At 38.1% G+C, this 27,283-nt stretch overlaps 1 protein-coding gene across 3 annotated transcripts; it reads left to right on the forward strand.

The window, feature by feature from the left end:
• setd5 (SET domain containing 5) lies at positions 1-27,137 on the forward strand. 3 transcript variants are annotated; one of them, XM_087800249.1, is made up of 25 exons: positions 1-425; positions 10,111-10,344; positions 10,529-10,631; positions 10,948-11,183; positions 11,621-11,679; positions 11,765-11,952; positions 12,729-12,767; positions 12,838-13,125; positions 13,712-13,860; positions 13,951-14,068; positions 14,566-14,675; positions 16,321-16,546; positions 16,809-16,892; positions 16,966-17,121; positions 17,203-17,577; positions 17,654-17,914; positions 18,394-18,505; positions 18,785-19,014; positions 20,069-20,125; positions 20,222-20,686; positions 21,961-22,053; positions 24,223-24,461; positions 24,538-24,626; positions 24,958-25,046; positions 25,963-27,137. In XM_087800249.1, the coding sequence occupies exons 2-25, from the start codon at positions 10,274-10,276 to the stop codon at positions 26,476-26,478; spliced, it is 4,353 nt and encodes a 1,450-aa protein (XP_087656375.1). In that variant the 5' UTR covers positions 1-425; positions 10,111-10,273; the 3' UTR covers positions 26,479-27,137. The 3 variants fall into 3 exon arrangements, with proteins under 3 accessions (XP_087656375.1, XP_087656374.1, XP_087656376.1); XM_087800248.1 differs by having other exon boundaries at positions 2-425; positions 10,918-11,183; XM_087800250.1 differs by lacking the exon at positions 21,961-22,053 and having other exon boundaries at positions 3-425; positions 10,918-11,183.
• The last annotated feature ends 146 nt before the right edge of the window (positions 27,138-27,283 follow it).

Here is a 27,283-nt window from a genome sequence, read left to right on the forward strand (position 1 = left end):
GGTTGTGTGTCAGTTTCGCTGGGCCCAGCGGTCGATGCCGGCTAGCTTGGAGGGGGGATGGGCGCCTCGTCAATTCCAAGGATCTGATACAGAAGCAGCGCCAGCCGCATAAATACCCAAATATAAATTGCGACAATACATGTTATAACGATAACATTGCTCGCGCAATTTGTCATCCAATGTAGACGGTCAATGGAAGTATCGGACGTTCAAACGACCAGGGAATTAACTTTCATCGTTCCTGCGGAAGACGTGGAGAAGTTTGTTTGCCACCGCTGGAGGAGGACCCGCGTCTGAGGGCCGACGAAACTAGGAGAGTCCGAGGCTGTGCGCGCAGGCCCATGGGTCTGACCGGATTTTACTTTTGGGTACTCGAAGGATTTTCTTCTTTGGATGGACGCTCTTCGTTTGTAATGTCTCTTTAGGTGAGAAGACGTTTTTTTCTTTTTTTCAGTGGGACTTGCTGTTCAGTGTGAACAAATAGGAGCGACACTACATAACCTGGTTTCCATGTTTTCAGGGCAATCTTTCCCCAAGCTAATCCTGCTAGCATCCAAGTAGCCACTGCGTTCTATCTCTTCGACAACTTGCATTTATTCATAAACTAATGGCTTTTTCCTCTTTTTGGTTTTACTCAAACCACTTAATTTCCCATCACCTCTTGCTTGTATATATATGTGAAGGTCGGTGCAGTGTTTTTACAACAAGCACACAGAGCTATTTCAAGCAATAAATTCACAGCAGCACCCATAACAACATGGAGACGGCGAGAGCAACACCATATGGTTCGTTGTGCATATTCAGTATTGCAATACTTCAGCGATCACATGGGAGAAACTTAATGTTTATGTGGAAGTTTATGTTCCGCGGTATCACGTACGCCCATTACCACAACAGGTTTAAGCACAGCAACTCTATTTTTGGCGTTTGCCAAAACGTTTTATTGTTTAAATCTGCAGCCATATACCGTTGAGATTACTCTCACAAATGTGCTTTATGATACCATAACTATTATAACGAGAGAATTCTTCTATTATAATCAAAAGTTGACAGCTAACTTGTAGCAGCTGCTAAGGTGGGTTAGCATAAAAAGCTAGTGACAACAAACGTTCCGTGGATCCCTTAGATAACCAATTCTGTCGATCATTTCAAACTAATCTTTTTTTTATTATCATTTATATCTTCTTGGAATCATAGAAATCCGACGATGCCATGTTGGGTGTTGTGCAAACTGCTTTTGCAGTATTTTGGAACCACATTACATCACGCCGTGAGAATAGGAATCGCCATGTTTATTCCTTTCCCCTGTTTCTTTCAAGTGTGTTGTGTTTTTTGTTTTTTTAAGTGTGAGGTCCAGCGGTAAAGGAAATAGATTCAGCGGTGACTTTGTTTTTCTCCTCCCCCACACACCAACCCCCAGCCTCGGCGGCGGTCGAGAGAATGGGTGGTATTTGTGAGGGTAGCTCTTTTCCTTTTCACCTTTTCTTTTTTTTATTCAGCGACATCTGCAGGATACCACTAAAGTTAGGCTTTCACAAACAACTTTGGCTGTACAGTTGATCAGCCCAAAAACAAACAAACACCTATTGACTATTTTAGAATGAATGATTCGACTTAGTGTTTGCAATTCATGGCATATGGTCACACGAAGGTTGCTGCTGTCACTGGTGAACTGCTCCACAAATGCAAACAGAGAGTAGGGCCCTTCTGGATCCGTCGCCCTTTAAGATTCATATTCATGTACAACGAGGAAGCCCAATTCCAAAAGAGTGTCGGTGAATTGGATTAAGGAATCAAATTTCCGAGGCGTAATTACATTCTTCTGTTTACAACTGACATGTCAGTAACTGTGCAATGTCGCTTAAAATGCAAGTCATGCACAACATGTAATAATTTCACAGGAACTGTATGTATAGCGTAATGATCTTATGTAATATTAGAGAACTAGTTTGTGGCAAATGTTAAAGTCACTTTTCAAAGCTAAGTTGTTAAAGTAAATGCAAATGTTTACCTTAAATGTAATCTAATAACAGGGGGAAAACGACTAATATCATTTCGTCATCTGCTGCAGGGAAATATTCTATACCAACACTGGCAGTCAATTTCTTTTGGTTAATGAAAATAAATAAGACGTATAAAAGCCAAGCTCCACTTTATTAGAGATCCACATAATGTGAAAGACTTAAGTAACTAACATAACTAGGAGTATATTTACAATAAATCTTGTTCTCAGTGCTGGAGCTGACCCAACTGTGTGATGGGTTTAAAAACAACTTGATCTAATTGGACCAACAAAGAATCGGATTCTCGGATCATTATTTAGAGACCTGTATTAAAAAAACGTGTTATAACTAGCAAGTCATCGTAAAAGATTAGAGGCTTGATAAAGCCAGTGTGTGTGGAGCATAAGGCTGAAGAGACCAGCAGCTATCTCACATCTCAGTTTCAGACTTCATTGTCTGCAGAGGCAGAAGCTGTGAAAGGGGGTATTTTGAAGACCCCGAGCTATAACAGACTTGACGGACACACTTCTAATGCTTTTATATAATTCATTGATAATTGATAGGCTTTAAAAAATTATTATATAAATAACTGTATTCACACTTCAGGCTTTTCTTATGATTTCTCTAATTTTCAATGCTGTGCAGCAGTTCAAGACCAACCGGGTGTACACAGTTGGGCTTAAATCACCATAGTGGTGTACCGACTGCATCATGTATACACACACACACACCACTGCCTAAGTACAACAAGGTTTGGTGCTGGAGTCGTATCCATGTAACTATAATAGATTAAGCTGCTGTTGGAGACACAGACTCTCTGTCATCCAGACGTTCCTAATCCTAATGTTTATTCTCTTAACTGAATGCTGTGACTTTAAAATATTTGTACTTAAATTATACATGGTCTAATGCACAAGTTTCAAACTCAAGGACCAGATGCCAAGTAATTTTATTTAGCTTGCCAGATATTATGCTTGAAATGTTCACTCACAGTATTGTATTTTTCGTGTCCATTCTATCCATGTTGAAATCAGACGTATCTAAAGATGCTAAGAACATAGATTGTGGGTGTTATCAATATCACGGAGGCTTCTGATAACATTAAAACTCAGCTTGAAGGAAAGGAATTTTATGAAAACGGTTTAACGGTTTTTAAAAATATTTGTAAAAATTCTTATCACCAAGAGTGCATAAGGATTTTGGCCTTTTTATATTCAGATTTCTTAGTGATTCAATTTAACGACTTTGTAAAATTATCTGGCCACAATTGCATAGAAACATTCTTGGAAAATTAATTAAAAGTAAATACCTTTAGTGTTTATTTAGAGAATATTAAAAAACGAGGAGGAAAAAGGCAAACTCATTCAACCTGTTTCATTTTTGTGCAATAGTGTTGCGGCAAGGGTATTAAGCAATCGAAAGTGTTCTAGGTGAAAATATCCTGCCATTAATGAGCTAACTTGACAGAAGGAATGTGTGATTACCTAATGTACATGATTTGCTGCTTAAGAAGAAGTTAAACTACACCATCTTTTATTAAAAACAATTCATATTTTGTGTAGTATTTCACATCGGTATTTCCAGACAAGCTGCAAGTGTGTGCGTATTTATTCTGTTTTTGTACCTGCATAACATGACAGACAAATGACCATAATATAAAGTATTTCAACATTTGGTATTTTATTTATTTTGACGTTTCCCTGCCAGTATGCAAATTGTTTAGGCTGGCCGAAGCGATGATTGGTTATGGCGATTTCTTTGGATTAACCATTACTGGCTTGACTAGCATTATATTATTGTTATAGGTTATTTTTGATAATGCTGTGAATATGCATCGGTATAACGTGCCATTGCTAATAATTAACCATCATTAGTGATGGCCATTAGCTTTAAATAACAAGCATGTCTGCGGAGGTTAAGACGTCAGTGGCTGGAAAATGTAACAGTGCACACAGTCATGTACTGTACTGTACTGATTTACTACAGTATCGATTAAGCAACATAATGGAGTATCTATTGCTTTTCTTTTTTACAAAACAGATGTATACATGTTCAGGCCAGAGTGCATGTCATTAAAAATAAGTTAAAGCTCTGCTTTTACAGACTTCACATGTGTTATAAACCTCTTATTATTTTTTGGAAAAAGTGTTTGCTCTGCCACATACTGTATCTCCTGTGTAACTCTCTCACATGCTCCAAAAAAAATCTCTTTACAAACCCGATCCATTGAGTGGGCATTTCGCCTAAAATCGTGCATTGGCTGCCGTTGAAGTGTTGTGAGTGAAAGATGCGAAACAATAGTTGGTGCTTGGTTGTTTGCCTTTCACTTGCCTGACTTTACCAGAGTGCTGTTGTGCTTTTTGCAGCATACGGTTCCTTGTGATTGTGACAAAGGTTGCTTGGGAGAGTTGTTGTGTTGCCCTTGTGTAGATGTAGAAACTGTTTGTGTGATTTGTCCTCTGCATCTCTGGAATTTGGAACTACTTCGATTTCAGAACAGTGTCTTTTAGGAACAAGTTGCATCTGCATTTGTGTCTTTGTCCCCTGGAGCGGCATCTAGGGACCATATACATTTAAAGTCGTGCCTGGTTGGTCAACGTGCACATTTCTGAATAACAGGAATTACCTATTTCTGTAATTCAGAAAAGGAAAGACATTATATTAACGGTCTGATTTAAGGCAGTGTGTGTCATTGGCTGTGTTGAGCGGTGAGGTCAAATACTACTGTGGATTATTTCATAAACTCCAACTTTTATGGTAATGATACCGATATCTTGGCTTTTAATCAGCCTAAACTAGTACCTGTTCAGTCTACCAATTCCAGCCTTTAGAAAAGAAAAATATATATATAAATATACCAAGAAAACAGATTTTAATTCATTTTAAACTTCCTGAATCGCGACAGAAACTCTATTTGTTATTCAGAAACGGTGTTTAAATCGTGCAGTAGAAGTAGTGGGGCTCGGGTGGTATGGCCAAAGTATCACATTGCAGTTTATTATATCCTTTTTTTTTCGGTATTTGAAAGTTTTTTCTTTCATGCAAAAGTTGTGTTTACATTTTATTTTAAATTAATATGATAACTGCAGTCGTTTTTCTTTTAATAGCCCATTTTACGATTATGTTTTGCCGCATGCAGTGGTACATGAATAAGAGTTGCATTTGTTTTGCATTTCAACTCAAAACATAAAAAAACCTGGGTCCTGTTGAAAAAGATCCCGCATTACACTTTACTGAAGTTGTATGCAGTCTGTAGCAGTATAATAAAAATGTATGTTACTATGAAAATTTAAACCGTTATTACGGTTTTCTCAATCCAGCAAAGTTGCACAAGGTTTTAGAATAGAAGTAATCCTTTTAGAAGTCTATCGACTTCCCGGAAGTGCTGTAGGACATTGTTCTGGCAAGCTGGCATGTTGTTTAACCAGGTTTTTGTTTGTTTGTTGGGAGTGCCGCCATGTGCAAGTAGGGCTTTGAATTGTTCAGGCTATCATACCTCCGTATTTCTTAAGCCCATGCAATGTTCCCCTAAATAAAGCCAACATGTTCAGTACTCTGGTAATCTTTTTCTCTTTTTTTTTTTGCAGAAATATTCTTGAAATATTGGTAAAGCCTACCAGCATGTAAAGTTAGTTCTAAAAAGTAGCTTTGAAGGCCAGAAAGATAAATATTATGTTCCCTAGGGATGCACTGATTCAACTTTTATGGAACCGAACCATTGTGAAATAAAACTGCTGATGATTTGCTAAAAAGCAAAACATACCTAATATGGAATTACTAAGTTGGTATTTATTCAAATAAAGTGTTTAATGTTTACCAGCATTTTGTGAACAAAATAAAAAAAAGGAGAAAAAGAAAGTTAAATTGTAATCTTTGTTTCCCTTATAACCTAAAAAAAACAAAACATTGAATGTATGTGAATTCGACAAGTTTGTTCTACATTTTCAATCTCCACCAGGTGCAAACAACCCCGCAAGTGTCACGGTTATTAAGTAAACACAAAAAGACTAGAACTAAATAACACTTTTGTAGAAAAAAACAGTCAAATAAAAGCACTTTTGAGTCTTCCCTCCTTCAAAATTAATTGGGTTTTGCAAATTATTCTGAATAAACATAAGAATGTGAGACCACATAGCAGGTCTGGAGTATTTACATTATTGATTGCAGTTTTAAATACAATTTCTGTTGTGATCCTCAAACCTGGACCATCAATTGATCTGTGATTAACACTATTTAAAGTAAGTTAGTAAAGCGGTGCTATGACTAAACTAAAGTTGTTAAATGTATGTTCCTGTCATCGTTGATCGTCTCTACAGGGCTGCAAAGTTAACTACTTAGTTTTGTTCCGTCTTTCTTGTTTCTGCCATCGTTTTTTTTTATCATCAATTTCAGTTTACTTTAAAGTTGCCCCCTTTCTGTGCGTGTGTGTAAATGTTAGACTTTATTTTATTGTGACCCTAGTCTGTTCCAAGTGCTTTACAATTAAAGTATACTTACATATTACTTATTAGTTTGTTGTAATTTAAACCTTATTTTGGAAAAAGTGGTTTTCAACAGGACTAAATATTTCTGATAATGCTCAAATTTCTAAATCGTTGTTGTATGATAAGCTTGTTTCCTTCCTATTGATGTTTTTTCTCTTAGATGTAGATCCCAGCTGCTTATTTTCCCTTATATTCAGCTGCTTCAATCTACTGATATCTACCGTCCTCATTCCTCTCTTGAATATAGTTTATGTTGATGCATGGATTTAAAAACGTTGACATTGGTTATTTTTTGCATTTCAACTTGCATATAATTATGGCAGACCATACAATAGCTTTGTATCTAGATTGAAAAATATCTAGATTTCTGTTAATATTGCAATAATATATGCTGAAAATTTAGCGAAAACCAAAACTGAACAAAAATGTCTCTCCTGCTACTGCTACCCAAGAGCTTGCTTTTCTTTTATCTAGAGCTGACACGTGGTTCATTACTAGTAACTTTTTTCTATGTTAATGTATACTCAATATTTCTAATGCAGTAGTTTTCTACATCACACAGATTACAAGCCTAAGTAGTATGTATCGATTTACTGTATATAATCTTATTTACAGGTTAATCTAAATGTTTGTTGATGAAAATTGTTAAAGTCGAAAATTGAATTTGTAAGATGTATGGAAAGGATGTATGTTATGAAGTGTAAAATTGTGTATAAATCATGGATAATACTGTCAACCAATGTATATTGACAAGATGATTTTGAAATAAACAATGAATACACAAGGAACTCATTATGTCCATATTATACTTTTCATTATACTTTATATATGATCGTCTTATTGAACGATTGTTTAAATCTTAGTGCGTTTTTAAACCTAACGCATATTGTCTTAATAAAGATGGCAGATTGTGGCTGATAAATTATGATTTGAATTCAATTTAATGTGGTCTGTTTATAGTTGTAATAATTTACCGTATAGTGGAACATTCTGACAAACCTAACTTGACTGAACAGCCAGGCAACGACACTAGAGCTGGTTAGTAGGTTCTGGCGATCCTCACCTCTATTGTACACAGTTTTCATATAATCATACTGTACCTGATACTTATGCAGCATCTTGGGTGTTAAAATAATCAACTCTCTCCACATTTCAAGCGCTCTGCTGCAGCAGGAATGTTGACGTCTGCCCCTCACCTCTCTTACAAACACCGTTACTCCTGTAGCTTTCTGAAAGCTGCAGATTTCCTTAATGTACTCCCCTGTGTATGAGTGGTGTCAGAATCAGAGCAATTGATGAAAAAAAAAAGAAAATACCAGACTGACCATCATTGCAACACTTATCTTTAAAAATACAGTGATGTTGTCATCGGTCACACACAGAGAATTCAATCACTTTCTTATCTGTTTTGCACTTTTCTATTAATAATAAATGACTGGAAAATATGTTCTATTGAGCCACTGTTTTTTAAGCTAATTTCTTAATTATAGTACGATAGTATGATATCTTGAATAATGATAGTTGAGACTGCCTGTTTTTCAGATCTACTAATACATGAACCTTTTGAGAATGTACACCAAGGCCTCCTTTAACTATATGAATAACCTCTGGAGATCTCCTTTGGGAAATTAGATTTCCAGTACACAGCAGACAATGGACGATACAGAGGTTTCATTTTAAGAAAGGACAATAACAAAGTGCAAATATAAAAAGCATAGATGAAAGGAAATAACACAAATACCTAAAATGATACAAACATAGAATCATGTTATCCCTTCACTCCACTCCTGCCCCCAAGCGTAAGAGTTATAAAGTCTTATAGCACAAGGAATTAATGAGTCCCTGAGTCCATTAGTGTCGCATCTGTTCATTGATGACAGTGATCAGAGGATGAATGTCATCTTGTGAACTGGAAAATAAAAAGGGCATTGCTCTTTTCCCAGGATTCCATGTACTTTTATGCTTATTTATTAACATGGGTAAAACACATGGCCTGGAGGCCAAATATATGTTGTTGGCCCACCATATGGTTGGCTGAAATAAAAAACAAATTAATAATTATGTTGCTAAAGTGCTCTTCATAGATTAAGATTTATTTGCCTGGGAATTTTGACTGATCGGTAATTGTGTAACCTTTTGTGATTGAGTCTGAAAACTCTGCTTTAGAGTACCAGATTGAAAGGTTGGAAATAATACGTCTAGGTCAAGCTGCCAGAACAAATCTACAGTTTAATGATTCATGAATGCAAAACATGAAAGTATCCCCAAAGGTAGTCCCTTCAAAAATCCAACATTAACCTTACATGAACTGAACTACAAGTGCTGAACTACTCTGACTCTCGTCAAACCGGGCACAACTATCCACAATTATAAAAGCATAGATGTTTCCTATATTCCTACGTCCACCTGTTTAATGGGCAACTAATGTGAAACTCCAATTCTACTAACTCACTCACGTTTTAATGTTGAAGTCTTCCTCTCCAAGATGCAGTAAGTCCCTCATCATGATGATGTTTTAAAGTTATTACTTCATAAAGTTCTCCCCAGCGAGGGGTTATGAGAATGGAGTCCATTATTTCGTAATAATGGTCTTCACTCAGCGAAGAACCCCCTGCTTTTTTTCTTTATACATCGAGTCCCTTGGCGGTGGAGACTTCCAGGATTGATGACGTGTTTTGATAAATCCACATGGTTGAACCATCACAGCTGAGTTAGTGTGGTAATGGTAGACAAGATTTAATCTCCAGAAAAAAATGTTTTCAGTGGGTGCGGCTAAATCACATATTCCAATGAAAAGAGTTTTGTACAAACAGACGCATACTGATGAGTACAATAGAGGTCCAAGATCTATTTAAGACTCACTTGAATCAACACATTAGTTGCCCTTTAAAATCCCACAAGAAACGACACCTCTTGACTATAACTTCAGTCTCCGAAAAATTAAGATTAACCTCCGACTGCAAAGTTTGTAATAAAGCTGATGTGTTTACTTTGTTAGCGCTGAAGCAACCGGATGTAGGTAGTGTCACATGGTGTTAACATTTGCAGTGACAAAAATCAGCCCAGACAGAAGGAGACTATTAAATGTTAACATGGATGCCGATTATTTGTATGAAAGCACAAAGTTGGATCGTTTTTACTGTAATCATTTTCTACGGAGCATTTTCATTCAGATCAGATACTCCCATTAGGATGGTCCACGTTAATACAGCTATAGTATTTTTGAGGTGGTTTATTTGCACATCTGTGTTCACCCCAGTTGGATGAAATATTCTTTCGGAATATGAATGATGAGCCTTTCTATTTTGCAAATTAAACACAAAAATTAAATCAATAACTGAATAATGCAATAAAATGAAATGTACAACAGTCTTTTGTTTTATGTCTATTTAATATGAATGCATTAAGTATAGCGACGTATAAGTCATGCAAAATGACCCAGGATCAATCTTGGGACTAACGGCATGTAAATGCTGTTCATCAAGACTGTATAAGTGACATTGTACTGGATTTCCATATAAAAAAAAAATGATACGTTTCCTCATTTCCTGCTTGACTAGCTTGTTGAGTGTAGTTGCTGTTGTAATTGTATAGAACTGATCGGCTCTTCTCTTATTTTCTAGGGTTCTATTGAGTGTGAGCCGTGAGTCACGGCTCGGCAACATCCTCTGTTGTATCTGGAACCCTCTGATACTTCCCATCCCTCGGCCCAATCCTGCCCTTTCCCCTCCCCTCCTCCTCCTCCTCCCTCTTACCCAACTCCCATGCATTGCTGTGCAGGACGTCATGAGCATAGTAATCGCGCTGGGAGTCACTACACCTGAAACGTCTTACTCAGATATGGCTGCGGGATCAGAGTGAGTATTCTTACTGAATATTATTGCAATTAGAAGAGATGCAATAAAATGTGCTAATGTATGAGTTGTGTTTTTTTAAATGCCAAATGAGGCCTTAGGACTGGATGCTAACCCTAGTTGTGTTGGTCACCCGGACCTCTCACCGTTACAATTTCTAATTGTAGTTGATTCATGTACCCCTCAGCCCTGAGTCAGTTGAAGCAAGCCCTGCCGTGAGCGAGAAAAACTACGCTAATCAAAGTTGTGGTAGCGCTCAGAGTCACGGCTATCAAGGATTACCATATGCTGTAAGTTCCAACCTTTCATCTCTACCCTTTGTATTCCTTAGAAGAAGCATGAATACTTCTATCTATGAGTTCACAATACATTGTTGACTGTTAGTATTATCACATGTTAATTCAATGATAATTGATATTTACAATAAATACAATATATACACAATTGTGGATTTTAGTCATCAATTTACCTGTTATTAACTGCTGTACTGTGTTTTTCATGACGTGTGTTTTGCCCTCATTTTCATTTGTCTCCATTTTCCGTTTCCTTTTTTGCCTGAACACCCGTTGTTTGAAGATGCAACAGTCTCCCGTTGTATGTTGTCAGGATCACAACTATGGCGCACCCCCTCCTCCCACCCCTCCCGCCTCCCCACTTTCCCAAACCATCATTCCCTGCATGGACCTCAGTGGTGTGGTATGCAGCACTCGCTATCACGAAACCACAGGGGAGAACTCGGCTGACACGGACAGTTCCTCCTCCGAGGAGGACCGAGACTTGTCCGACTGGTGTCACTGCAGCCGTATGCCGGACGGTCTGCTTATTAAATGTGATAAATGCAGGTAAATTTCTTCTTTTGCAACGTATATAGATGTTCATTCATCATTAAATGAAATCCACCTTAAAAGCAAACTGCTTATTGGCGGCAACATCAAATAATGTATTATGTTAAGTATATACTTTATTAAATATTGTTTAAGCGCTTTGTGACCCTGGTCTGGAAAAGCGATATACAAATAAAAAATCCTTACTTACTTACCATGTGCCATTACAAACGTGTTTCTGTAGCAAGATACAAATTATTTTATTTTCAAAGTTTTTATATTAACAAGTAATAATGAACCACCCTTGTTTAAGAAGCCATTTCTACGGCCCTTTCACAAAATTAATAAACGGAGGCACATGCTTCAGTCTCAGAATAACTGATGACACCTAAAAAATGAACAACGTTGTGAGGGATACAGACAAACATAATAACACTTGTTTCCTTTTGTTGCAGGGGACTCGACAGGAGGAAACGGATAGATGATTTTCACAGAAAAACCGAGAACGTTTCGGGTTCGTCTATTTCTAATGTGTTCTTTGGTACACCTGTCATGAAGAAATCACCTGTTTATTGATTATTGCACTTGTACCTTTATAGCTGGTGAAAGTAGCGGCACAGAGAGTGGCGATGATGAAGTGTCACCTTCCACCATCTCCTACACTGCCACCCAGCATACACCCACCAGTATTAAGCTAACGGTTAACAGAGTTAAACGAAGTAAATCCAAAAAGAGAAAGAAGAACACGGAGAAGGTCCGTGGATCCGCAAAAGGCAAAAAAGTCAAGGTGAGTCTCTTAAGGATGTATGTTCCTGGTTAGGGGAGAATAAAGACAAGAACAGTGTAAAAGTAGATCTGTTCTTCAAATATTAAGTTGTATTCCCACTCGCAGTTTAATGTTACCACAAACGTTTTGTATTCATGCAACATGTTTACACGCAGAGTAGTTGGATTAAGGCAATGAAGTAATGAGTAAAAAACAAACGGGGGATGAATAAGTTCACAAAGAAGAATTCTGCTTGTGACATTGTTGGGGAATGAGAAAAATATTTGCATATTTGCAAAAGCAAAGTATGTGCACACCGTCACTTCAATTTGGCCAGAGGCACGTACATTTCCATGCTCATTTTATTCTTTGTGCTTTGCCGTGGAAACGAGCATACACTATATACCCTCATAGTTAACACAATAGCATTTTTAAACGTGCCTCATATTTTTATACAGATGATTATAAAATATCTTGTATTTTTAAATATTAATATAGAAAATAAAGAATACGTATTCATTATGTTTTTTTAATACTGTTTTTATTTTTGACAAATTTTCTCAATTGTTTTTCATTGGAAAAGCTTTAGCTTTAAAATATCTTTAATTCATTTTAGAAAGCAATAACATAAATAATGTTTAAAAAGTGAAGCCCTGTGACTTGTTTAGAGGGACAACAATAAAACAAATTTTACAAGTAAGATATACTATACATATACATGTTACATATTACTTTACAACCTCTATTAAAAGGTTTTTATAACCTTAGTTTTAACTAAAACTTTGTTTGCCTCTCAGGCCTTCCGTGAAGGATCAAGAAAATCAATGAGGATGAAGGCAAGGGAAAAAAAAGATGATTCCAGTGTGTATTTGTGCGCATTACTAACTAAACTTTTATACATCCCAGAACTCAACAACGGATGCCAATGTGCTGGATGAAAACACTGCTGAAGGTTGGGAAGGCAGGATTCGCCAGTGGACTGACCAATATGAGGAAGCGTTGTCCAACCAGTACAGCGCCGACCTGCAGACTCTACTTCAGCTCCAACTCACAACCTGTACCACACTGGCCAAGCCTGAGACCCAACCCATTCTTCCAGCCATTACAAACATTGAAGCTTCTTTTGTTGCTATGGAAACCGGCAACCGGAATGAGCTGTCCTGTAACAACACAGTGCTGGGGTCACAGATGCAGGTCAGCTTCTAAATGTGGCTATTTATCTTCTCGTATTTCTGCTCTATAAAAGTTCACACGCTAGTGTTTCACTGGTAATTTTGTCAAATTGTGCTTCAAAATTGTCGACCCAGACATGCCGCATACAAGACATGCAAGACAACCAATAATCTCCTCAAAGCAGAAATAGTAACGCAGGAAAACAAGTCCCCCAAAAATAGTGTGTGGCACAAAAAAACATATCCTTAGTCCTTAACACTTACAGAAGAGTAGAAGATGCAGTGCAAACTCTAGATGTCCTTCTGTAATAAAATGCCAAACCACATCAAAGTGTTCACTCTGTGGAAGTTCAAATAACCTTTAGATTGTGATTTATAGGGGGTAAGGTGGTCGGTCGTGATTATCATTTATAAACGCCTTTAGATTGAGTTATTGGCAAATCAACGTTGACACAGAATGGTGTAGAAAAGGGAAACATGTATTTCTAAAGTAGAATAAAATAAGTCCAAACTTATTTGATTTTGACACTGCATATTGTTTTATACCTTTTAACTGGTTTATTGTTCTTCACACGCACGCACACTAATGATTGCTTGTGAATTTGTAGCTCCAGTTGGGAAGAGTAACTCGTGTGCAAAAGCACAGGAAAATCCTCCGAGCAGCAAAGAACCTGGATCCTGACACCTTGATCATTGAGTACCGTGGAAAAGTCATGCTCAAACAACAGTTTGAGGCCAACTGGCATTTCTTCAAAAAGTGAGGCCACAGTGATCAACAGTTGGTGTTTTTACATTGATGTTGAAATCAAACGTTAAAGATTATGCAACTTATTTTATTTATTCCCAGGCCCTTCCCTTTCGTACTGTTCTACTCCAAGTTCCCAAATGTGGAGATGTGTGTGGATGCGAGGACATTTGGTAATGATGCCCGTTTCATCAGAAGGTCCTGTAAGCCCAACGCCGAGGTCAGTCTAAACCATTTTAGCCTTTGTTGTGTCTTTTGATTGAGCTCGCCTTAAGGCTTATTTTCTTTTTTAAAAAAGACATTATGTAAAGTATTCCATCTTCTAAACTGTTACTTGAAATCAGATCTAAACTATGACTCTGATGCTGTCATGTTTGAAGAGTATTTTATCTCTATTAATTCTGGAGCAAAAAGATGATGATATTCTATGTTAATCTTTGTATCCTTTGTCTTCATTCTTTTCTTTGATCTATGTTCTTTAACTTTAGACTTGGATTATGTCATTTTGCACTTTCTTTTTATAGAAACTTTGTTGCCCTTGTTCTTGTTCTGTATTGCTGTGTTCTGGCTGGAAAAACAAATTTCCCAAAGGGAAAACATTTTTTTTATCCATCTATTATGAAATGATAATTGTATAAAAAAAAAACCTTTATTTCTTTTCATGGTATGTAAGAAGTGTACCTAAATTGTTATTTATAACCTTTCATTTTCTTTCAGGTGCGCCATGTGATTATTGAGAGCATAATCCATCTATGCATCTATGCTACCAGTCACATACCAAAAGATGCTGAGGTCACTATTGGATTTGACTACGAGTTCAACAGCTGGTCAGTTTGTTTTTCTTTATAAACTCAATTTTTAAATCATTATCTAATGTGTTGATTGAAGTGTCTCTTAAATAGATCTTGGACCTCTATTGTACTCATCAGTATGTGTCTCTTAAGTACAAAACTATTTTAATAGAAATATATATACATTAAAAATTGTGCTTAAGCCCCGCCCACTGAAGATTTATAAACCATTGTCATAAGGTAAGGTAAGGTAAAACACTATTGATCCCTCAGGAGGTCATAAGGAGGGACAAACTGTATCTCAGAGATGAAGACTTTAACATTTGAAACAGTTTGGTTTTCACATTATTGGCCATTTAAAAAAAACTAGTTACACTTGTTTATTTGTGACCAATAAGTAAAAAATAGTATGAAAAGCAAAACAATTGTTGTCCTACTGGGTTTAAAGTTGAATTTGGTTACGTACCATGAGTGCCATAAAGTTGCCTGATAATGCATTGGTTTTATTATTAATAAAACCATTTAAAGATGAATTATAAAAATTATGACAACACACAAAAACCTGCTGCGAATTAGATCAGACGGACTTTATTAATCCCTCTGTAGATCTCCTTCAGGAAATTAGATTTCCAGTACAAAGCAGACAATGGAAGGCACAGCAAGTTTCATTAAAGCAAGAACAAAACGCAAATAAAAAGAACAAGTGCAAAGATAAAGAGCATAGATCAAAGGAGATACAAACTCAGAATTGAACAATCTAATAGCACAAGGAATGAATGAGTCCCTGAGTCTTATTAGTGTTGCATTGGGGAAGGAGCATTCGTGCTCCATCTGCTTCTCTGTGGGTTCGTGAGCTGGTTTTAAAATGATCAAGATTGCTACATACATGTAAGTACATACTTTACTCCGATGACTTGCACTGAATAAACAGATAAGTTATGATGGAAGGATGTGTGGATTTAATCATCTTTATTGAAAAAATGCTTAATTTCATAAATGGGTAGTGTTGGATATTGCAGTCAAGAGAGTACCATAATTCCTTATGTTTGGATACTTTTCCTCTGAGTAATACCGGCTATTATAGATGGATAAATATATACATAAAACTTCATTGATCACTCTGGAGGTCTCCTTTAGGCACATAGAGTCAAAATCGCATCCTCCACTACAGGGAAGTTCAGGAGCCTCGTGTGCTAAAAATTGCATTAGTTTCCTAACAGAATGGCGTACACTCTAACCCAGAAAAGGGTGCACAAAAAGATGTTCGAATTAGTTTGTGAAATAATTTCATGCACGTGTCCTTTGTTCATCAAAATCAATGTAGAATTCAGAAGGGGTTATCCCTTTGACCCGCCTCAATTTTAACATTACACGTTAATCATATTTCGTCCTTCGGGAGGTCCCAAAGGAGACCTCCTGAGGGATCAATACATTTTTACCTTACCTTACCTTACCTTATATTTAAACGAACCAGCACTTCGAAAACAAATGAAAACATGGAATTTAAACCGGATCAACAGTTTGTATTCGTTCATTTTAAACATTTCTGACATGGATCACACCATTGTAAATGAGTTCAGACGAGTTCTGGTGTAAATGTTTATATGTTATATACAGAGTTATTATCTAAATTAATGTTTATCTACTGCTGACCAATATATACATCTTATTCATTCAACAGCAATTACAAAGTGGACTGTGCTTGTCACAAGGGCAACCAGACATGCCCGGTACAGAAGCATAACACTTCACCCAGTGAAGGCTCCATTTCTCAACCGGTTGGTGCTGAGACGAGAAGAAGAAAAGCCTGGAGAAAAGAACTGCAAGGCTGTGTCAATGGAGATGACAAGCAGGCTGCCGAGCAACCCATGGAGCTGAAAGATCCACATAAGAATAGTGAGACGGAGGTGTGTTACGGTTCTGGTTGGAATGATCCACACAACACATTTTTCGTGAGGCATTTTTGAAGATCATATTTAACTGAAATTTTAAGTGTTCTTTGGCTTATCATTTTCCTGAAAGATCTTCTGCAACCATTTATAAGACTATGTTTTAGGAGAGTATTTAAAGAGAGTTGGAACTTTTGTCTTTAAAATGAAATCAATGAGGATAGAATAGAAGCAATGTACAAACATTAAATAAATACCTTTTTTTCTTTTGCATGTGCAGGAGAGGCTAATGGATGGATTGAAGGAGGAAGAAGCAGAGGGCGAAGATGTTGATGAAAATAGTACAACAAATACCTGTAAAAAAGTAAGTTATTTATTTGTAATTACTTTAGTTTCTCTTCCAAAGTCCATATATAACATCCCTGTTCTTTCGTTAGACATTGAATTCCCTGGAGAGACGGAGAAGGAGAATTGCAGGAACGGATACTAAAGATGAAGGTGTTGAATTTCAAGATGAGGCTGGGAGTCTTGTTGGAAACACTCCCCACAGTACCGGAGTAGGGATCAGTACCCGCCGCGCGACTTATGTCACGGTACAAGATTATTTTTGGTCCTCTTGCAATCGGAACCTCTTGGTCAGATCCTGCAGTCTAAACATGTGTTTCTCCTTACAGGATACAACATTTGTCAAGGAGAAGACCCCAGTACCCAACCTTTCTGTTCCCGCTCCTCCTGCTCCCGTTACCACCCCTAAACCCCCACGGTCCACCAAACCTCGCCCCAAAAGCAGAATCTCTCGTTACCGGTCCAGCTCGTCTCAGCGTGCCCGGAGGCAACGTCAAGCACTAGCCCAGCAAGCTGCGTCGGCGAACACGGCACTGACGCCGACCTCCGTTCATCAGGGTGCCAATCATGAAGAGGAAGCCTCACAGGGTCCATATGGGGTAGAAGTGGGCCTTGGGGACAATGGCTTGGTACCATATAATCCCCCTGATGATAGTTTAAACTGTATATATAAAGGGAATATGCGTTACCCTAAAACCAAGAAGGTAAGATGGTCATAAAAAGGTGGATCATTGAGCCAGAGCATGATGTCTGATGGTTTGTATTTTTGCCCTTTTTCAGTACCTTGTAACAGAGTGGTTGAATGAAAAGATGCCTGGTGGTGATAAACTGAGCCAAGAGGTGCCCGCAGAGCGCCCCCTCAGGATAACCACTGACCCTACGGTGCTGGCCACCACCCTCAACATGCTGCCAGGCCTTTCACACTCGTCGTTTATTTGCACCACCCCGAGACACTATGTGCGCTTTGGGTCCCCTTTCAACCCTGAGAGAAGTAGGCCACGCCCACTACAAATGGATGGCACCTATGGCTGCTTTAAAAAGGTCCGTTTCCTGGATTATGAATGCACTTCTCAACGTTTGTAGTGACATTGCATAGTTTAATTGTTGTTGTTTTTTGTTTGTAATATTAATATATATGGTTTAATCATTCAATGGATAAAAACTATTTGTGGACTGTTTTTATTCTGCACTGATTTTTAACACTGAATTTTCCATCCAGCCATGTCCACCATTTCTTATACGGTTCTCAGTTTGTGTTATAATTGTCTATATCGACATTTCACTTGAATAAACACTATTCAAGATAAATATAAAACATATTTTTGTTTAAATACTGTTAATACAGGAACTGTGTTTGTATAGCTTGACGTAAATAATTTGTCATAAAAGCAACTTTATATGGTCAGTCTTTTGTTAAAAAACAAATATCTGAATTGTCCATACTTTTTAAATAACAATAGCTTGTTCTGTAGGCACTCAGAAATGTGTTTTATTTTTTATTTGGTTTTCCTTCCTTGCAGAGATGGATCCAGCAGGTGGAGAATGAATGTTGTTCAGCCAGTGTGGAGAACTGCTCCGAGTCCTCTCAGCAAAGCACCAGCAGTAGATCTACCCCAAACCCCCAGTCCAGCAGTACGTTGAACCACTCTTCTTCTTCTATCTATGATGGAAAGTACTTTTGAACTCTGCTACAGGGAGAGACGCAAAACTGTAATCTCTCCTTATACATGTTTATTTTGTATTGATTTGTCTTCTGTAAAATGTCAACTCAGTGAAGATGACGGATCTAAAACCGAAAGGTTCCTGTTAATGTTGCCAAAACTAAAAAGGCGTAAACAACGTGAAACCTGTTAAATGTCCCTTTATTGCGTTGAATGATTTATAGTCTTTCCTCATTCTCTTTTTCAATAGACCTGAATGCACCTTTTAAGAAGCGAAGAGCCAAGTACATGACCGAGGCAACACCAGCACCGGCGGACCATCTTCTTTGCCCTCTTTCCCCAGTCACGCCCCCTCCCACAGAGGTTTCTGTCATACCAAAGCTTCAACACACATATGGGTCTTTACTGCCCAATGGCCTTGTGTTTTCCCCCATGCCCTCCCGGCCGACAAGCAGCTGCAACACACCCCTTCAATTTGAAGTAAGATTACACTTAAATCAAATGGATTTATGCATGTTTTTTGATTATTCTTTCCTTCTTGGTTGGTCTATTCTTCTTCTTTTGATTTGAGTGAAGTGACCAAAAATAGATAATGAAACTGGTGTAAAATAAACCCAGAAAAATAGTTATAAAAACCTTCGCACCTACACAGATTCTAACTTTCCTTTGTTTACGTCCCTATAGATCAGGGGTGGGCAATTAAATTTCTTCAAGGGCCACATTAAATTCTGTGAATGTTGTAAGGGGCCGTCGAGAAAAAGAAAGACGAGAAAATCACTAAAAAAAAGTACAAGCGTCATTAGGCTGTGACATTTATTAAGCTAAATAAGCTGCAATTTTATTCTTGTATGTTGTTTTTTCAAAACATTTCTTCAACTAACTTTAAATATTTTGAGGGATTAATATATACTCAAAAAAGTATACACAAAAAGGAGGAAAAAGGTAAATAAGTGTTGTAAATGAATAATAAATTAAAAATAAACTTTTTAATGCATTAGAACCATTTATACATGATCTTACTTTGACATTACAAGGGCCGCATAAATACAGTCAAAGGGCCGCATGTGGCCCCCGGGCCGCACTTTGGCTAGCTCTGCTATAGATGTTGAATTTAGCATAGATGTTGGTGTGAATAATCCCTTCCCCTCCATGCCTCCATTAAAATAAGCAATTCATATTGACCAGTTCAGGATTAACTGTCACAGGTCGATTAATCAGCAGCAAAACATTTGGTATATAATTCCTGCAAACATGTTTTTTCTAAATTCCCTGACATGTCTGATAGAAAACAACTATAGGGTCATAATCAACAGGTAGAATGGGAAAAAATGCATACAGTTCTTTTCAGTGTGTACATGCGCTTTGTTCATGAGGTCCACAGTAACCTTATTACCTAAACACATGGATTAAGATTTATGACAGGGAAGCCTTTTTTAAATTAACTTTTGAAATTGTATTCCAATTTCCATCTGCACAGGTGTTGTGTTAAGACAAGAGCACCTTCACCAAGTTAAACTTTTTTTATATTCGACAGAACATATCATCCCCAGAGGCATCTCCTGCTCACCAACCAGAGTCAATTTCCTCCGAGGTAAACATCATCTCCTTAAACTCCTTGTTTTTTTTTAAATCATTGTGTTCTTTGTAAGTGTGGACATTGAGCCTAATTGTCGTCTTTGTCTTTCAGCCGTGTCCCCAGACAGACTTTGACATTCCTCGTCCTCAGTTCCCGGATGTGTCGCTGTCTTCCAGTTTGGAGAGCCCTTTGGCCATGACCTCGGACGACTTTTCCCTCTCTGGTGGCCCTTCGGGCTATGACTCCAAGAACGCATCATCGCTAGGATTCAGTACTTTGAACCAGGTTCCCTGCCCGAACACAGACCAAAACATTCAAAGCAGGGAACTGGCTTTTAGGACTGAGTTTAACCTCATATACGCTTGCTCGCCCCTCAACGCAAACGTGGCCACGCCCTCAGCTTCTGATCGACAACCCTCTCAGTCGAAAGGGTGTTTCTCACCTGCAGAATCATTTTCCAGCTCTATGAGTTACGACGGCCTGCAAGGGTCCCATAATGATCTTCTTTATGGGGGAAGCTATCCAGAAAGTGGCACAACTTTATCCTATACTGGCAACCCGACGCAAAGAAAGAAGGCAAGTAAACATGCTATAATCATTCCTTCACTGTTTTTCACACAATGTATTGGGAGTGAAAACAACTTTTTCAGGTGGATGACCAAACAGAAATCCAAAGTCCTTGAATATTTTTAAGTTTATATGTGTGTTGTTTGTTAAAGTAACTAAGCAACAAATACAAAAAGACATGGAAGTTAAGAAATATTAAAGTGCAGGTCATTACCGCTAATACTACAAGAAAAATGGATACGGACCATTTCAGAGATCTCTATTTGAGTGTGTATTAATATTAAAAACAAAAAAACGACAAATAATTATAAAAAGAGTATAACTTGAATTAATGAATAATGTAAAAACTTAACTCGTAAAATGTTTATGGCATTTCTTGCCAAGAATTAAAGATTGACCTCATCAGAAAGCCAGTATTCTTAAATTTGACCTAGAAAAATTTCACTAAACATATACAGTACATGTTCATTTCCCTTTAATACTTTTTTTTTTACATTTTACAGTATTGGGTACAAACTGGCATACACATTTTTCATAATGATTAAATATAATGTAAGATATGAATGTGACTCTAAAGAATTGGTCCTTATAAAAATAAATAAAATGACCATGTAAACCCTTATTTTTTCCACCTCCGTATTTATTAGTAGCATTTCATATATTAAAAATAACAGGCAGCTGAAATGTACACCTATTGGATTGAAACTGACATGCAAAGGGTTCAATTCTAAGAAGTATTGATTTCTTAGTATTTAGGATCAGAACTGAGGTGGAATTTATTTATTTTAAAACTATTCATAGGACCATAAGTAAGGGGACAGAATTCAGAGGTTTTTTGGTCTTTTTCAATCCCCAACACTAAATGATTCCAAATATAATGGAATGGAAAATCCAGTCCATGCCAAATTACAGGATAAAAAAGGGGAAAAAAGTTCAGGAATTGAATGAAAAAGGTTGGCAGTGTGTTCTTTGGCTGCTGGTCTTTTGCGTTTGACCACACAACCTATCCTTTTCTGCCCATGTGTGATATGTGAGTATTTGTATATAAGTATCTATGATTTCTTTCGGTCTTCCTTCTTTTTTTAATTCCAAAACTGGCCAGCAGCATTCGAACACGTTTCTTCAAAGTCACCAAATTTCTTTAGTCGATGCATTCTCCCGGCCCTCTAGCCATCATCAAGTGTGTCCATTGAAACCTGAGCCAAATACTAATGTCCTGTATGTGCTCCTCCCTGCTGCTTGACAGTTTTGCAAAGTCTCTCTCCTACTTTTTTCCAAGGTAGAAGTCCTACCAGCATACCATTAGTCTGCTGACAGGGAAGCCAGGTTACCAGGCTATAGCAGTAAGCAGTGAATACAAGGCGGTACAAAATATGGTGAATATTCTCCCAACTCCGTCTTGAGAAATATGCATGCATATATTGTCAGTATATTTTGTTGATATACATTTCCCACCACATATTCAACCTCGCCCATCATCGTATACATTTATCAGCCACTTCAACAATACCGCTGCATAAATTCAACATTTCAGAATTTGATAATTCATAATGGCTTTTCTGTGCATCAGGAAAGGCACATTACTGACGTCACAGCAGAATGAAACGACGCTGGTTTGTGTTGCAACTAAGCGTCATAGAGGTTTACCAAGTTGATGCAAATCCTGGTTTTTATGGAAATTGTCTTTCATTGTAATGAAAAATGCTGTTGCTGACATGTTTACCTGGGAAATTTTTCATGTTTTCGTTTATTAAACTGTTTCATGTTTATTCACAGAACTTGAATAGTAGGCACAATTTGTATAAATTAAAAGGGTAGATGGGGTTGTTTAGTTTAACATATTGAATTGTAGCATTTCTATTTTGTTTGATGTTTCTTTCCCATCTTCTCTGGTCATCGTTCGATTCCTTCCTTCACATCGGACACCCTATTTTATGTGCTATAGACTTCTTCTTAGTTTTAACAACTACATGTCCTGTTATTCTTGATCTTTTAAGTATTTATTTTATTGGGTATTGTTTTGATTGTTTAAGCGCTTTGTGACCCTGGTCTGGAAATATAAATGACTTACATACTTCTAAAATATAGTTAGCACCACAGTTAAAAACTGCTCCAACTACCCTTGATGTTGATGCACGTTTCAATCCGACAAATGCATCTAATGATATAAATCTGCTTATGATTAAAACTGGAATATGTGATGGACCTCCTTCATTAGTCTAATAGAACTACTAGACCAAGCCTCTGCTCACCCACCCTCTGATAAACTTGCCCACATGCAGATTTCAACTTTTTCTTTTAACCTGCTTTTTTCAATGGATTAAATCCATGGGTATTAAATAAAAGCCTTTTAGGGCTGTTGATACAAAATCAAACCCTCCTCTCTCACTTTTGCACACTTCCATGTCCCTGTGACTTGGATTGTTCTCTGCTTGTGTCGTCGCAGCCACACTGCTGAAATTAAAATTGTGGAATTCTATAAGGGGGATTTCAGTCCTTGCTTTTGGTGCATTTGTTAATGAGAAGTTAAATCAACCCTCTTAAGTTTTGAATGTACATGACGATGCTACTTGGGCTTTTTTCAAGCCAGTTTCTTCTTTGCATACTCGCCAACCTCATCTGATGGGGTCACCTCATGGATCATGATTTGCCACTAAAGAAAAAGTATTTGGTGGAACTGGAAGCACGAAAGCTCTAGATTTCCTGGGCGAGCACTGTTTTATTTGTTTGAGAAGACTTCTGGTTTTGTGTGATGTGATTCAACTGCCTTGAATCTTTGGGCTCTCCTTAATACCACGGCTTTATAGGCTTCTCTTCAATCCTTGGCCTTATTATTGATATAGAACCTCTCATTTGCGAGTTAGTTCTTTAAACTTGTGCCCATCTGTTGTTGACTTGGGAGTTTGTTTTGACGTACTTCAGTCTTTGAGCCATGATTCTGAGAAGAATCTTTACTTCCCCATTCATGAAATGAATCCGGTGAAATTGGTGGATGGTTAAAGAATTGGAAAATATTCCTCCTTACCGTGGGCCTTGGATTTGATATTTTTCTTCCCTTTTTCCCGCGACACTTTGCTTCCAAAGATACCTCCGTTAACCTTCCATGAATTCCAATTCTCTAGCATGAATTTCATACATTGGCATCTCATAGTCTTTATTCATCACTTGGGGTTATCGTATTAAAAGCGGATCTTTCATAAATACTTCATATTCAGCAAAGAGTCTCCATCAGTTCACCTTCTTTATTTTTCCAACTAAGAAGAGTTTAAAAAGTCTGTGTTGAAGGGCCGCTCTCATCCAAAAGTCATTAGCTCATGAATCTTGCCAAACAAATGTCCATCCTGATGTGTGTACTTTTGTGCGTGTGCATGTGTTTGTGTACGTGTGGGTGCATATGTACATGAGTATAACTTAATAATTTTGGGGCTTTAATGTTTGAACAGTGTTTCTTTTTACAGAATACATTGCCCCAAAAAGATGAGTTACTCCACAGCTCTATCAGTCCAGGTCACATCTTATTAACATCCTAAATGTTCCTCTTCTAGGTTTCTTTGCTGGAATATCGTAAGAGGAAGCGGATAGGCAACCACGAATCTCCATCAGCCAGCTGTAGCCCCACACATGGAGGCCCCAAGACTCAGCGCGGGACCCATCACAACCTCGACACTCATTTGCATTACCAACCACGTCGTTCCATCTCCCCCCACAGTTCCTCAATGCCCCAGATGGAGAAAGTTAGTGCTCCAAACCATCTGTCCAGATGCAGGAATCAAACCAACCAATGGTGAGTGAGCGTCACTTGCATGTTGAGACTTAAAACAGTGGTCAGTTTTTAAAATGATGTATTGTGTTGGTGCTAGGATGGTTCCCACCAGGGTGGAAAGTCTAAGGGAAGGCACAAGACCTGAGATGTTCTTCAAGAAGGGCAATACATCTGACAAAGACATTGGTAAAGTTCTGACAAACAATTAAGCACTTGACTGCGTTCATGTTTTTCTCTGATGTTTGACATAAGGGTGTCTGTTGTTGGTATTGGGCCAGAGTTCTTAACTTTAGGATAAGCATAATGTCTAATACAATCTAATCTAAATTCCATTTGATTGAGTAATTATTAATACTTTTTTATATCTCCTTCAACAACATGTAAAGATGTTTTTCTGTTTCCATATTTTAATATAAGTTTTCTCCATTAAGCATGTTGGTCATGTGACTTGAATGTAAACATATTATTTTAGCTCTTAAATGAATGTAATTTATGGTTGATGTGATTTATGTTGCAGATGCTGAGTGCTTTGAAATGCGGGATACTTTTTCAACGTCTCCCCCGAAGAGTCCTCCTCAGTGCAGTCAGTCTGTGTTCTTACTATTGGTACGTACCGACATTAGGCTCAAACTACTTATGTCTGCCGGTTGTCGAGTGTTCTTCATGTGGACCAGAGAAGTAAAATCCACCCAAACACTTCACAAGCTTGTAAGACATAAATGTGGCCTCTTTTTGCTCACAGCCAAAGAAACACTTCCTCATATTTCAGGGAAAATATAAAAATGCAGTAGAGAAGTATTTCCATGAAGTGTGCCAGCACAGTGATTAATGCATCGTCCAACCCATGACATATTATTGTTAGTCATTCATTATTTCCCCTTATTTTGATGGATGGACTTTATTAATCTCTCTGGAGATCTCTTTATGGAAATTGGTGTTCTAGCTCACAGAAAAACACAGACGATAGATTCATTAGAACAAGAACAGAGTTCAAGGTGACAACATCTAAGTATAAAGAACATGTTTAAAGGAAAATAAAACAAAGGAAAGGATACAAAGATTAACATAGAATCCTCTTTTGACTCCTATCTAATAGCATGTGGAATGAATGAGTCCCTGAGTCTATTAGTGTTGCATCATGGGAGGAGCATTCGTACACTCCATAAACCAAATTGGGGTGTGTCCCTGCTGATTAGGGTGAGAGGCAGATTAAAGAAAAACTGAATTAGATTTGGAAAAGTAGGGGTGCATTTAAATATACTGTAGACATACTTTCATGTGGTTGCAGGTGTCAGATACTTGTTGAGTAGAAAATTCCTGATGTGATGTTGAGTTTATTCATTGTCTATGATTTGATCTATGACCATTCAATAAATAAAGAATAGGCTTTTAGTCTGAGTTAGTTGCATTCAGAAAGTTGGACGTTGTGAACGATTCCTTCTCTGTACCTTGATCCTTATGACAATAACTTGTAGTTTTTATTATCAACTTAAACTCACTGGTGTTTCTCTTTGACTTCCAGTCCTCCGACGGCCACCAACAGAGTGACGACCCATCCGGCCACCAGCAAGACTCTCACTCTCCATTCCGATCGTGCTTCAGTCCAGCATCGGAACAGAGCTACTACCCCTGCCTCGCCGACCCTCACCCGGGCGCACCCCCCCAAGACCACGCCTCTGCATCTTCTTCGGACTGTCGGAAAGAAGCCGGCCCCGCTCCCCTCGGTGGCTCCGGTTTCATGGAGGGGCGCAAGATCAAACCAAACCTGTGCAATAGCGTCGGACTCCTCGCAGGACACCCCAACTCGAACATGCTCGACCCAGCGCCCCACAAACTCGACTTGAGCTATCAGATATCTGGTCAGATCCCGCAACAGACAGTGGATGGCCCGGGCCAGGCGCCGCCACAGCTGCAGGCCAGCTCTAGGCTCCTGTCAGCCTCTGGACCACCAAACCACCCTCAGCTGGGCCTGGGCCAGTACCAGCATCCTAATACATTGAAGGGATCTGGGGTCCGGACACAATCGGGTAGCTTTTAATATATATATCTATATATATATATATTATTTTTTTCAAAAGTCTGTGATTGGGAGAACGTATGATACTGGCTGCCTCCTCTCCTTCAGTACTATCACCGCCGAGACTCTCTGGACTAGAAGGACCATCACCCTGGACTTGTTTTCCGGACCGCGGCAAACACTCTTCAACATTGCACAGACTTTGGCATTGATTGTGACCCTCTCTTGAGTTGAAGGTGGGGGAGGGGGTTGATTAGGAAAATGCACTAAAAAAAATCAACTTTTGAACAGTAACAGCAGAAATCAAACAGATAATGGACCTCACAGCGTCTGAAGCCGACCCCCCCTTGCCATGGCAGCCCTAAAACAAAAGCTGATCATACCGTTCCTTTTATAATATGATTTTAGCCGACGTTACTTGGAGAAGTAGTATTGGGTATCAATCATCAGTTCTACATATGCAGTAGAATAAGTAGGGGTCTGAAAAATGATCATTCCATGTGATAACCAGCAAGATCTGCTTCACTTTGCTGTAAGTTCTTCTACCAGATTCCCGGTCAGTGCTTCACTGCTGTTGTACTCAACATGTGCAGGTCTGATAATACATGGTGCTGCGATTTTGTTTTCATGTTTATTTTTGTTGAAAATGTTTTTCAAATAAATCTGAATTTCACCTCCAATGCATCTCACATGGCTGCATTATTAGTCTGAGCAACAATCACCGTTTCTTGTGGAGGAATGTGTATGTAATGGTTCTCATCTCTGAAGGGCAATGTTTGCAATGTAACCGGGGGGGCCGACACTTCCTGTGAGGACCTCGCCAGCA

This window comes from Callionymus lyra, chromosome 10, assembly GCF_982586985.1.
Source record: "Callionymus lyra chromosome 10, fCalLyr1.hap1.1, whole genome shotgun sequence".
In the NCBI taxonomy this organism is placed as follows: Eukaryota; Metazoa; Chordata; class Actinopteri; order Syngnathiformes; family Callionymidae; genus Callionymus; species Callionymus lyra.

What these genes read in the sequence shown, in the direction of transcription:
- setd5 (XM_087800248.1), top strand. Translation starts at nt 10,274, where the DNA reads ATGAGCATAGTAATCGCGCTGGGAGTCACTACACCTGAAACGTCTTAC. An exon ending in CCTGTAAGCCCAACGCCGAG is followed by an intron (nt 14,069 to 14,565) that starts GTCAGTCTAAAC and finishes ATTTTCTTTCAG; the next exon opens with GTGCGCCATGTGATTATTGA. An exon ending in AGGAATCAAACCAACCAATG is followed by an intron (nt 24,462 to 24,537) that starts GTGAGTGAGCGT and finishes TGTTGGTGCTAG; the next exon opens with GATGGTTCCCACCAGGGTGG.